Consider the following 14,628-nt stretch of genomic DNA (forward strand, 5'->3'; position numbering starts at 1 on the left):
ATGTACATGTCAAGTTGATTCTGTTCCATTCCCCGCTCTTTTTTAAAATGGAATACTCTGATTCGAATGAATCGTCATTAGATTGTGGTACATTCTAATATAAAAAGGGATGAGCAGAAATAAATCAACGTAACATAGACTTTGTATGATCTGGTCAGATTTCCTATAGAAAAGTCGGTCTATTGCCGTTTTGATCAATATAGACCGATAATATTTTCCATACACATTGCCTCGATAATATTTTCCATACACATTGCCTATCAGTCTACCATTAATTTTGCACACTGGTTTACCAAATTAATAATCAGGGTTTTGATAAATACAGGTTGTGAACGACCCTGGCAAAGGGTATTTGTATGATACTATGTCCCTGCCAGTTTCTCGAGTGTAGAGTTTGATCATAACACTAATTGGGTAATTTAAAAACTCATGATCAGCACGTTTCTTCTCTGAACCAAAAGGTCAATAAGGTTCATTGGACCCACATGAGAACAGACAGATACTGTGTAGATACTCGGTGTTTGTCGGTTCATGCTCTATCAATGATTCGGTGTTTGTCGGTTCATGCTTTATCAATGATTCGGTGTTTGTCGGTTCATGCTCTATCAATGATTCGGTGTTTGTCGATTCATGTTCTATCAATGATTCAATTACTGAGATGCATACATTACTTAATAATTCTGATGCACTTTGTCAGATCAAGACCCATTTAATCACCACTATGTAATTTTATTTCATTTTCAGAAAATTGTATGAAAAAATCTATCGAGTCTGTGATCTTTTAAAAGTGAAATATTTGAAAATAATTTAATTCTTCTTGTAATCTAGTCTCTGATTGGTAAAATACAAACTAGGGTATGCAATTCAGTTGTATAATATGGTTTGGTATGGGGACACACCCCCTTGACAACCAGTAACCAGATCTACTTTTCTTTGTTTTTAATTTACATCGCAGCACTGCTGTAGGCCTTCCATGAAATAGAAAGTCAATGTGTGCAATAAGATAATATTAAATACACAGATTGTTTTCTTGATGTCAAGCAAGACATATAAAATCTACTTACAAGTTTGCAAATCACTGTTGTAAAAATCAATACATTTCTGTATGATATTTGAATAATCAATAAAATCAAAGATATTATGTTCAAATTAATGGTATACCAAGTATTTGTAAATTTTGCCCTGTTCACTTTGAAAAATATTTCTAACTGGGGAGGGGGGGATTGCTTGATCCGCCTTTCAAGGCAAAAAAAAAAAGCATCACATTTTATAAGATGACGTCACCTTCAACACTGACTTGTTTATCACAATTAGTCACTTGCTTATATACATGTATTTTCCTGTGTTGAATTTAATATTGGCAACAATGTTGCTTGTAAGAGTAATTTTTGATGTAGTAAAAATCTTGCATAAAATCAAAATCCATGAATTATTGCATTCTGTGATATTTGAAGACTTGTTTTGTGTGGTGTGAAAGACTACAAAATTTCCCATATTTTCTCAAACTCTGTCAGAGCAACTTCAGAGTTGATCTTAAAAGGGCAGCGAAATATACATTGCAATTTGTATGCATAGCCTACACATATATTTTCTGCTATAAAGTTCATAGCACACTTCACCTTTAATAACTTGGCTTATGTTTCAATTTTAATAAATAGGTTCTGTATAACTAAGATGACTGCCTTCACAGCTCAATCCTTCGTTGTGGTTGCTATGTAAATCTCTGCGCGGCGCAAGTGATGGTATTTTTCAGTATTAAGTGTACATTTTGATAAACAATGATTTATAGTACTTTTGCAATTTTGCATTAAATCATAAGGAATAAATTTAATTTTGGGGAATATTGTGCGATCTCGTCCATGCCCCTTTAAAATCCATCAAGTTATTCTCATATATATAGAACTTCCTCAATATTTTTGAAAATTCAATATATAGGTAGGCCTAGTTATGAAAACTCTTAATTTCCAATTTAATGACATCAACATGGACATGAGTGTCTTTAAATGATGCAGTATGCCACAACAAAGTGGATTAACGACATCTAATTACAGAAATACAACTTGTAAATAAATTTACCTTTCAATCCAATCTTTAAAAAATTTGAGTTCCTTCTGATGTACGATGTCTGGGTCTCTTCTACAGAGTTCTACGAATTCCTTCAGCAGCTCCACCTGCTGAATCATGCGAGCGGCACTCATGATTATACAGCTCACTACGTCACTCTGAAAAATCCAGTCTAGTAGAATCAAGAACCTTTAAATGATAAAGTCAATCTAGAAACCGTTGTCATATGTAAACTTTGTATTGATGTAAAGAGATCATTGGCTGAAACCAATACTACATACAATGATATCATGCCTTTTACAAACCTATCCCGTGGGGATCCGGGTTAGAATAGGTCCTCAGTACCCCTTACTTGTAAGAGGCGACTAAATGGGATGGTCCTTCGGATGAGACCGCAAAAACCAAGGTTCCGTGTCACAGCAAGTGTGGCACGATAAAGATCCCTCCCTGCTCAAAGGCCATAAGCGCCGAGCATAGGCCTAAATTTTGCAGCCCTTCACCAGCAGTGATGACGTCTCCATATGAGTGAAAGATTCTTGAGCGGGACGTTAAACAATATTTAATCAATCAATCAATCTTACAAACCTAAATATTGTCAATATATGCCCCTTCCACATGGTTTACTGACCACACATATGTACTATTTCTTATACTGTCACTAGAAATTAGTCAGTGTCATAGGTACTAAGAACATTTTTAAGGTAATTCCCCATACCACATCTTAGTATTGAAAACTTTACAGATTTCTATCAAAATTTGCATGTATTTTGTCGAGGATGTATATTGACCAAATTCCTGAAGAAAAATATGTTTATCGGCCTTTCCCAGAATAGAGCCACTTCTCAAAATAGAACATATCACTTTAAAACAAGCAGTGTTAATATACATACATTTTAAGGCACTGTCTTTATTTAAACGATAGAAATATGTTTCTTTCATATGAATTGAAGAAAATGTATTGCATTTGACGGTTTTCAATAATTTTTCATCTACTATACCATGTTCTTGGTTTCAAGGTGATGAAAATGCACGTATAGTAGTCAAATTTTGACTAATCATAGCCTACCATATCCGGAGATTTTTTAAACATTTCAATATGTTTTACCTTTACACTCCAGCAATCATTTGACATAAGAAGTAGATAGGGTATCGGATAATTTGAGAGCTCAATGACCCCCTCTAGGTTAAAAACCTTGTAAAAACGCATATTGGAAAATGGTGTCTTAAATTCCTATCTCTGCAAACATGTTTCATTCATCATTTACATTACTATATTACCATTTGAAGAAATATTACAGGGTGGTTTTTGAAAAACAGTTTAAAACATTAAAGCTTCAAATAGCTAAAAACCACTTTCATTGATTGACGTAAGCTTTAGGGATCGGGCTTGAAGTTAGAAAATTCCTAACTTTACTATGGAGCTTACTAAATCCATAGCCTACATCACATGAACACTGACATGACGTCACATTAGATGAAAAAATAAAATTATGTCGCCAGATCTAGTTGGAACAAAGTGATGTAGATGAGACTGATTTTTACATTTCTAACGCTCATTCAGAGAATACTAACCTACGCTCATTAAGTTACAAATTTTGGGAAATTCGAATATTTTAAAACACCTGAATTCTGCACTCCTCGCCCACTTGGTAATTTTTAGTTCCTGCTAGTTTTGAACAATACGATTATGTACAGCCATGTGATGTGAGTGTTAACAACATGTAACTACCACGTACATTCCGAGTCGTTTTAATCAAAACATCATTGAAGGTCATGTCCAGCCAGAAAAGTGTTTTAGATAAGAGAAAATTACATTACAACACCCATGATCCATACTGTACGTACAAGAACATAAACGTACCACACCTAGGCCTAGAGATAGGGCCTAAATATGTGACAAATCTGTCAGCGTATGATCTAAATTGAACACCCTGAAATCATTAGACACAACATGTACCTATGTACATTTATTATGGATTCGAAGGGCCTCGAAAGCGATTTTTGTCGTGTAAATAAATATAAGAAATTTACGGGGGGGGGGGGGAGAGGTGTTACAATGTCAGTATAGCTTTAGATTATGCATATATTTTATTTAGATCATGACAACACCGATCATATTCTTTCAGGTTTAAATAAATCATAGGGAAAACATAACAAAAATATGTGACTGTCAGTACATGTAGCAAACAAAAATTTGCATTTTGTTGAATAGGAGATTCGATATTTCTACCCAACATTAATGATCAGAAATCACACAAAAGAAATGGCCTACAATAGATACACTGAAAGTTGGCAACACGATTTAACATCATAATCTGTAATATTTGCAGAAATCTCTGGGGAATTACTGAATGACTGTGTGTCATAACGCAATGTGTATGGAGAGTTTACGACTTCGCGATGTATATTACTATAAGCATTTTCTCTCCCGAGTGTTGTCTTGTATAAAACCGGCTTGTTTGTATTATTGCGATTCGTATGTTGTTGTATTCCAATTCTAAATTTTTGTTGTTTGCTTTCGAACAATCAGTCCTAATACGGTCTACAAAATTCACCAAAATGCTATCGGGTTCAATGAATGTGTGATAACATTCGTGACTCGTGAATAACGTTTCTAACGTTATTTGACGTGGTCTGGGGAATACGGAAGTTCCGAGTTCCCCAAGAGTTATTTCCCTTTGTCGAACTCTTCCGTAAATTATGACATAAAATATGATGACAGTGGGTACATTTGCTAATGACTATAGTTGTATTATTTCTTAAAAGATGATATCCAGAGTTTCTGAGACCATCCTATCTCAGGGGAAAGGCAACTGTAGTGAGTTTATGAGTATTGGATAACAAAATGGCTCAAACAAATACTGTTAATTGCCATCTTTCTTTGATAAAAGCGTCACTCATGTAGAAGAGGAAACGAATAATGATTTAATAGCCAATTTGATGATCTTATTCAAACAGATTGTGCTTGATATGGCCAGAATATACATACCAGTGGTTGAAATAAACAAAAGTTACGCTTTTATTACATTAATAATAAGTAATCGTTAATGTACAATGCCAGTCTACGATATAATGTATACATTGTGTACCCACCATATGTCATAAAATGCGAAAGAGTTCGACAAAGGGAAATAATTGTTGTGTAACTCGGAACTTGCGTATTACCTTAATATAAGTACGAAACAAATGAATTTATTTCTGAATTTACAGTTGGTTGAAAAACTTGTTTTTATTCCATTGTTGTTGGTTTAAATGTTGCAGCCTTCTTCTCATTGTTGTACATTTGATAAAGTACCTCAAGAATACATTGTTGCAGACACTTATATCATACGCCTGGTTGTATACAGAAAAAAAGCATCAAGAATGAACAATGTCAATGTGCCTTCAATATTAATATATACGTAAATTGATCGACTGGATAAATTCGTTATAGAAATTTTGAGGGGTAAGACGACGGAGTATATATGGGGCCCTTAGAAGAAGAAAAAAACTTGGGGCTCGGCTTACACCTAGCCCAGAATGTTTTTGCTTTTTCCTCTCAGCCTCTATTGGGGATCAGAGCCGGGACCTTTGGTATAACAGTCCACTACTCTACCGATCGAACAAATCCAGGCAGATCTAGCTAGATAGAGCTAACATGTGGGGGTCACAGATCTAGTTTGCCATGAAACTGAAAGTACAGTATACCCAAAAAATGATATTAAGAACATGTCTCTGCTGAAGCAATGTGGACACCAAACACATATGTTCTTTTTTCTACATTCCACATGTCACATACTTACTATAAAGAATCGATACAGTACAGCTAGAGTAGGACGCACGCCGTTGGCGTTGCAGAAATTTCCAGATTATATACGGATACCCATACGGGAAACAAAAAAATATTCTTGTGATTAAGTTTGGTTATAGAATAAAATAGAATTTATTGCCAAAACAGGACTCACATTGGCATAATACATGACAGATGTCATTACAGACAAGTAACTTCTCCTATCTCCTTTAAAGAGAAAAGAGAGGGGGGGGGGGTTATATAGTACAACTATAACTATAACTATATTTATTTCCAATCAAGGGCCCTCAAGGGGCAGCATGAAAATACATACAAATAATTTACATATACATATACAAGTAAAGAAAGAAGTGATTACATAACACATAGTTATATACAAATACAGTGTCATATATTGTTCAAAATAAATATGTATGTCCAGGAATCGGTGTTCGTCCTATTATTATTATTATTAATTTTTGTTGTTGTATTTTTTATCGGATTTATGAGATTGATAACATTTCGTTATTGTCATCTTTCTTTGATAAAAGTCATACTCACAAAATATCAATTGTTTATACATGTAGGAGATGATACGTCGTTTAAAATTACAAGATCAAAATATACCGTCAAATTACGAATGAATATGAATATGGAGCACCAAATTAACATAAACTCAAATAATTGAAGATATCTTCAATATTATTTGAAGATATCATCAATTCATTTGATGCGCGCAACAATACGCCGGTTTCGAGATACGTCCGAGTTATTTCCCTTTGGAGAACTCTCGTACATAGTAAGGCGCGAAAGAATTTGTTTACTCGCGGGAGTGGGACAGATATTCATCACAGCGTAAGTGAATGTACTCAGTAAGTTTCTCATACGCTGTTTGATAACCCGAATTCGACTGATACACAAACTAAGTAATTGATAAGTATTTAGGGAGTAATTAAATACATAGAATTCTTATCCTTTCACGTTATTTCGCTGGTCACAAGTACTACATGTATATCCAAAATATTTCTTGCAAATATGACATTGTTTGTATGTTTCCTCTTCGGTAAAACATTTCTTTCGATAGTATTTAGTATTTCCCACATTTACATATTTAAAGAGAAACCGCTTTTAATACATTTCATCGTCTTCCTCGTTGGCTGCATATCCACTCTGTCCCACTTAGGCATTCAAAGTTCCACTAAATGCACCTCACATACAGAAGAGTTCGTATCTCGAAACTGGCGTATTGAATTAAAGATCTCTTCAAATAATTAATGATATCTTCAATTCTGAATTATTGCGCGCTTTAATTGAATTAATGATCTCTTCAAATGAATTAATGATATCTTTAATTCATTTGAAGAGAGCAAGGATTCTTTTAGAGAGAGCAACTATATAATTAAAGATATCTTCAATTCAACATATCCAAAATTGAATTAATGATCTCTTTAATTGAATTTTTGCTCTCTTTAAAAGAATTGATGCGCGCATTAATTCCGTATACAAAGCATTGTAAATAATCAAAGATATCTTCAATTGAATTAAAGAGATCATCAAATTATTTATACCGAGCTCTAAATTAATTATTGCGAGCAATATTTCTACGAAATTGATGCTCTCATCAATTGAATTGAAGAGAGCAATAATTGAATCAATGCGCGCATCAAATGTATTATTGCTCTCATTAATTCAATTGATGCTCAATTATTGCTCTCATTAATTCAATTAATGCGCGCATTAATTCAATTGATGGGAGCAATAATTGAATTGAAGCGCGCATTAATTCATTGGATGAGAGCAATATAATTGATTTAATGCGCGCATTAATTCAATTAAAGAGAGCAATAATGGAATTGATGATATCTTCAATTATTTAAGTTTATGTTAATTTGGCGCTCCATATATGAAGGCTGTTTGTATTAACTGGCGAAGATTTTAGAGAGAGCAACTAGATGTATGTAATAATGACATATCCACCAATGAATTAATCTTTAAAAGTATTGATCAATGCGCGCCTTACGCCGCTTTCGAGATATGTCCGAGTTATTTCCCTTTGGAGAACTCTCGTACATAGTGAGGCGCGAAACAATTTGTTTACACGCGGGAGTGGGTCAAATATCCATCACTGTGTAAGTGAATGTACTCAGTAAGTTTCTCAAAAGCTGTTTGATCACCCGAATTCGACTGATACAAAAACTAAGTAAGTGATAAGTATTTAGGGAGTAATTAAATACATAGAATTCTTATCATATCACGTTATTTCGTTGCTCATAAGTACCATATCTAAGATATTACTTGCAAATATGACACTGTTTTTATGTTTCCACTTTAGTAAAACATTTCTTTCGATAGTATTTTGCATTTCCAACATTTACATATTCAAAGAGAAGCCGCTTTTACTACATTTAACTATCTTCCTCGTTGACTGTAGGTCTACTCTGTCCCACTTAGGCATTCAAATTTCCACTAAATGCACCTCCTACACAGAAGAGTTCGTATCTCGAAACTGGCGTAAAATTAAAGAGATCATCAAATCATTTATACCGAGCTCCAAATGATGCGCGAATCATAAATGCCGGAGAGCAATAATTGAGTTGGTGTGTGCATTTTTTGCTCTCATACATTGAATTGGTGAGCGCATTAATTAAGGAAGTTAGCTACACATCTATTACTGAACTCTATCCTGCTGAAAACAATCACGGAGATGGAGAGAGGAACGAAGCGTAATCAACTGTGGGTTTCCGACCATGTGAGCCACCCGTCGTCTGCTTTTTATTAAACTTGTAGCTTTTATCAACCTTGTTTTCTATTGGTTTAGCTTATGTTTTTCATTGAAGGTCTTCTTACTTAAAACGATATGCATATGTGAAACAGTACTAGTAAAATTATATACTCGAGATGGAGACGAAGTACTTCTATTTCACTAAGGTGGATAAAACTCTCTTTTTCTAGCTCTCCGACGAAACCTGTTTAGCGAGGAAGACCTCGCTCCTCACAATGCACGGAGTATAGGCATAACGGACACTTTCAGTTGAAACGAACACTTTCAGAGAAAAGCGACATAAAATAATTGACGATACTTTTAATTATTTTAAAAAGATATCATCAATTCATTTAGTGCGCGCAACAATTTGATTAAAGATCTCTTCAAATAAGTAATGATACCTTTATCTTCAATTCCGAATTGGTTTGGTTTGAACATGCCAAGAAATCCCGTCCAGTCTGAATTCGTTGGCTTCAATAGGGCCATATTACATGCTGATTAATAGTAGCCGTCGCTTATCTCTTAATTGCGGTCACTGATTTATAACGGTTTTTCTATACCGGAGATTTTGCTAAGAATTTCTTGGCATGGTAAACGAGTACGATATAGCCGAGTTTGGAGCGGAAAAATTGAAAGGGTGGGGTGGAGGGGGGGGGGGGTAGTAAAAATAATTTTAAAAATATGAACTACTGTATCAATACACATTCTGCAGACAGAAAGGTATATTCAATATTCTACAAAATATGCCGGGATCGGGATCGATCGTCTATGGAGCGCCAAATTAACATAAACTCAAATAATTGAATTCATTTGATGCGCGCAACAATTTAATTAAAGATCTCTATCGAGGACCAATGGGAATCACCGTAAATATTCCCAGTACTCAAAGTTTCAGCTGTAATGACAGCGCCCAATGAAAGTGGGTGTGCTTTGTTGTGCCATTATCAAAGATATGTAGATGGAAACTCCAGATTTGGCACCCAAAATGGCTGATTATTTAACTAATACTTAACTTTCACATGTGCCCCCCCCCCCTTCGGAAATCTTGGATCCGCCTCTGATATGTTTATTATCATCACTGCAGCAGACTGCTTCATGCCACGTGAATAAAATCAATCATGCATGATACAATTAAAAAATTAGATGCAAATTTTAATCAAGATATGGTCTTACAATCCCGTTCACTATGGAGCGCCAAATTAACATAAACTCAAATAATTGAAGATATCTTCAATTATTTGAAGATATCATCAATTTATTTGATGCGCGCAACAATTGAATTAAAGATCTCTTCAAATAATTAATGATATCTTCAATTCTGAATTATTGCGCGCAATAATTGAATTGATGAGAGCAATAATTCTTCTGCTGATTTGATGCGCGCTTTAATTGAATTAATGATCTCTTCAAATGAATTAATGATATCAACAATTGAATTGATGCGCGCTACAATTCAATTTAAGAGAGCAATAATTGATATAATGCGCGCATTAAATCAATTGATGAGAGCAATAATTGAATTGATGCGCGCATTAATTCATTTGATGAGAGCAATAATTGATTTAATGTGCGCATTAATTCAATTATTGCTCTCTTCAATTGAATTAATGATATCTTTAATTCATTTGAAGAGAGCAATAATTCTTTTAGAGAGAGCAACTATATAATTAAAGATATCTTCAATTCAACATATCCACAATTGAATTAATGATATCTTTAATTGAATTGTTGATCTCTTTAAAAGAATTGATGCGCGCATTAATTCCGTATACAAAAGCATTGTAAATGATTTAAAGATATCTTCAATTGAATTAAAGAGATCATCAAATTATTTAAACCGAGCTCTAAATTAATTATTGCGAGCAATATTTCTACTAAATTGATGCTCTCATCAAATGAATTGAAGAGAGCAATAATTGAATTAATGCACGCATCAAATCTATTATTGCTCTCATTAATTGAATTAATGAGCGCATCAATTGAATTGAAGAGAGCAATAATTGAATTAATGCGCGCATTAAATCAATTATTGCTCTCATTAATTTAATTGATGCGCGCATTAATTCAATTGATGAGAGCAATAATTGAATTGAAGCGCGCATTAATTCATTTGATGAGAGCAATAATTGATTTAATGCGCGCATTAATTCAATTAAAGAGAGCAATAATTGAATTGATGATATCTTCAAATAATTGAAGATATCTTCAATTATTTGAGTTTATGTTAATTTGGCGCTCCATAATCGTCTAATGTGTAAAGGTATCACACCGGTAATTGTCTAATCAAAATGAACTTAGTCAATGGTAATTCCATATATTTAAAAGAATGATTTTCCCCCCATCGCGATTCTTCTCATTTCCTCTTCTTCTTTTCTCTTAATTTTTGTACCCCTGATTAGGAAATTTTGTGTAATTTTCGGAAAAAATCAGTTGTATACAAAGGAACTATTTGATGTTGGTAGCTGAGGCTACTTCCTGCGGTGCACTCAGGCTGTTTACACACATGTGAAAAACATGTGGATTTGAGTGTAGTATTGTTTGCGGGTAAAAACTTTCGAAAATTCTGCGTAGGATGTTGTTTTACGGTGAGACGAGACGGGTAACAATGAGCATTTCCAACAGCATTATTCGGCATTAGCGCGTTATTGGCATCAATTTAAACAAGTGATAAATTACAACGTTCTCTAACGATTCATTCAAAATATGTGATGAAGTGCAAGGGGGAAGGGGGGGGGGGGGGTCACAATTTGTAATTTTTGCCATTAATGTGCAAAAATAATTTTTAAAACTGACCAAATAAGCCGGTATGGGGTTATTTGAGTGTTTTAGTTGAATACACAAAAATCATGACCATGCCAAGAAATCCCGTCCTGAATTCGTTGGCTTCAATAGGGCCATATTACATGCTGATTAATAGTAGCCGTCGCTTATCTCTTAATTGAGGTCACTGATTTATAACGGTTTTTCTATACCGGAGATTTTGCTAAGAATTTCTTGGCATGCATATTTTATTGTAATAAACAAAGGTTCTTTAAACTTCGACCGTCCTCCCCCCTGTATACAATTGGTATTAACATAAATACAAAGTATTTCATAATATTCATAATTATTAATGAACATTTGAAAAGAATGTGAGTAACATAAACTCAAATAATGAAGATATCTTTAATTATTTGAAGATATCACTAATTTAATTATGATGCCCCCATCTATTTATTGATTATGAGAGCATCAATTCAATGATTGAAGTAAAGAGGTTCACACCTGACTTTTGGAGTAATGCCATTTTTGGAAAGTGTATTTCTAATTGCTACGTTGAAGGAGAATTAGGAAACTGGGGTCGTAATGCTTGTTATTGAACTATAGTGTTCTAAACATGACCTTTTTGCACTTAAATTTATTCAATTAAACTCGATTTGTCTGTTGGTGTCAACACAATATAAACAACAGAAATAAATCATTAAAAAAATAGATACATAATCATGTTTTCTAACAATACAGATAAAAAAAAATTAATACAAGTAATGGAAATAAATAATGACCCTTTTGCACTTGACATAGGAAAAATTCATGACATCAAATTTGAGAGTTTAGTTTAAACTTTATTTCATTTGCATATGTCAACATATATATACACAATAAATAATATGCACACAGGATTCGGAAACAAGTTGTAGCAACTTGTATTAATCCGTTTCATTGAATTAACTTTGAATGGTAAATGTACATTTGCCCTTGTGCATGACAAAGATGAAAATGAAAAAGTAAAGAAAATTGAAAGAAAAAACTTTAACAAGTAAATAAATAAACATTTGAAGAGATGTAATAACATAAGTTCATAAACATATTCACAATATAAATATACAGATGCATAACATACATGTTTATAACGGTCAGAAAGAAATGAATATACAATAACTTCCAAACAAAAAATCCCACCACTTTACAAATAGAAACGAAACTCGATAAGATTAAGTTACAAATCTTTTGGATGCAGTGATAAAATGATGTACATATTTTAAAATATTTTTATTATAGGAGAAATTCTTAGTTAAGTCTCCATGTAAAAGGATATTTACAGTTACTGGTCTTATTGGATAAAAAAAAAAATCTTACATCTTTGAAGAGAGGACATTCAAGTAAAAGGTGTGTTGTTGTTTCGATTTTTCCACAAGCACAATATGAATGATCTATTCGTGCATGTACACTGTAGTATCTGTTCGTTGCGTTTGAGAGTTTAATGATTGATTGAATATTGTTTAGGCTGCAAAATTTTGGCCTTTGCTCGTCGTTTATGGCCGTTGAGCAGGGAGGGATCTTTATCCAATCTAATGTAAATCAGACTTCTTAGATCCGCGCCGTATAATTTGCGTAAGAAGATCTGATCCTATTGTAGCGATTGTGATCTGATTTTAATTCGATTGGATCTTTATCGTGCCACGGGACCTCGGTTTTTGCGGTCTCATCCGAATGACCATCTTCTCTAGCCAAGGGTTTACGATCCTAAAATTGAGGGTTGGAGACCAAATGTTGAAATTATTGGCGAAAATATTTTTATACAAAATTTCGAGTAAATTAAACAGTTTAACTTTTTTAAGAATCGGTGTTCTATTAAGAAAAATATATCAACCAAATTAATAAATTACAACATTTGATTTACTTCCAAGTCTCAACTATTTGTATCATGAATTATGATGAAACTGAATTACAGGTATAGGAGTATAAAAATACAGCCTATATTAGATGAAACAGAAACCGTAATTTAGCACGCAGATTTAGAACTTTTTTATTAATTAATCCTTTCGCCAAAATATATTATATAGTCCCTGCAAAACCATTCCATAATTTGGATTGACACAATTGTACTTTCCTGGCCCAGTGGTTGTTGAGAAGATTTTCCCTATATATTTGTATGTAAAACTTTGATCCCCTATTGTAGTCCCATCCTACCCCCGGGGGTCATGATGTTAAGAAACTTGAACCTGCACTATGTCAGGAAACTTTTATGTAGATTTGTACTTTCATGGCCCAGTGGTTCTTGAGAAGAAGATTTTTAAAGATTTTCACCACATATTATTGTGGCCCCATCCAATCCCCGGGGACCATGATTTTAACAAACTTGAATCTGCACTTTATCAGGAAGCTTTCATATAAACAGTTCTTCTGGCCCAATGGTTCTTGATTAGATTTTTAAATGACCTCACCCTATTTTTACATTTTTGTGATTATCTCACCTTTGATCAAACTTGAAAGCCCTTCACCCAAGTTCGGTTGAAATTGGTTAAAAGACACAACGCATGTTTCTAAACTTTTTCATTTTTTCAGCAAAATTAATTCTTTTCATGCCTAAAACTACTTTTACTGTGTTTTAAATGAAATATTTTGTGTAGTTTTCGAGTTTGAAAGCGATGAAATTCAAATCTTGCGATGTGCATATTTACTTGAAATCTCTATTTTACGCGCCATTATGTGACGTCATATGCGCCCTCGGGTTTGAAAACATCTATTAGCCTTTTCATAAACAGATTAGATTTAATCGACAAAAAACCAATTATCACGTTAACGGCTTGTAAATAATAATGCATTAAGATGTTTTGTGCCGTGCTCGGGTGTACTAGTTGTCGGTAGAAAGGATTTAGACTGAGTATTGTTCAATTTTTCGAAGGAAGGTACGAGAAAAAAGACGTGGACAATTTTTTTGTTGGAGCAAGAACTTTACCTTAAAAACACACCCAGTCACCTTTTCAAAAACTGCGAGAAAATGGATATATCGAAGTTATAAGCACTGGTAGGCCTATAGCATACATTCTGATTTGCTCTTCAAATTCAATACACACTCGGATCAACTGACCTTCACCTTGTAACAACATATATCGACGTAGTCCGAAATATCTGACGTTTTCCTGGCTTTTTTATGATTTTGATATTTACCGTGCCAGGAAAACGTCAGAACCGGCGCCATTACGTAAACTGGAAATTCGCCGCCTCCAACTGGCTCAGGCGACATTCTCGGACCGATTTTAATTAAATA

The 14,628-nt window shown here is 33.9% G+C and overlaps 1 protein-coding gene across 5 annotated transcripts in view; it reads right to left on the minus strand.

Moving 5' to 3' along the window:
- Positions 1-14,619, minus strand: part of LOC125678943 (hsc70-interacting protein-like) — a 29,589-nt gene extending 14,970 nt beyond the window's left edge. Inside the window, exons 1-2 of one of the 5 annotated variants that reach the window (XM_048917761.2) lie at positions 14,449-14,619; positions 2,077-2,222 (exon numbers count right to left, since the gene is read on the minus strand). In XM_048917761.2, coding sequence (XP_048773718.2) covers positions 2,077-2,222; positions 14,449-14,604 — 302 coding nt within the window. In that variant the 5' untranslated portion in view covers positions 14,605-14,619. Of the gene's footprint in view, positions 1-2,076; positions 2,237-2,369; positions 2,558-5,846; positions 5,936-14,448 lie in introns of those variants that run through there. The other 4 variants (XM_056154599.1, XM_056154600.1, XM_048917759.2 and 1 more) reach the window with 4 other exon arrangements.
- Between the last annotated feature and the right edge of the window lie 9 nt (positions 14,620-14,628).

The sequence above is a fragment of the Ostrea edulis genome, chromosome 2 (assembly GCF_947568905.1).
Source record: "Ostrea edulis chromosome 2, xbOstEdul1.1, whole genome shotgun sequence".
NCBI classification, from domain to species: Eukaryota; Metazoa; Mollusca; class Bivalvia; order Ostreida; family Ostreidae; genus Ostrea; species Ostrea edulis.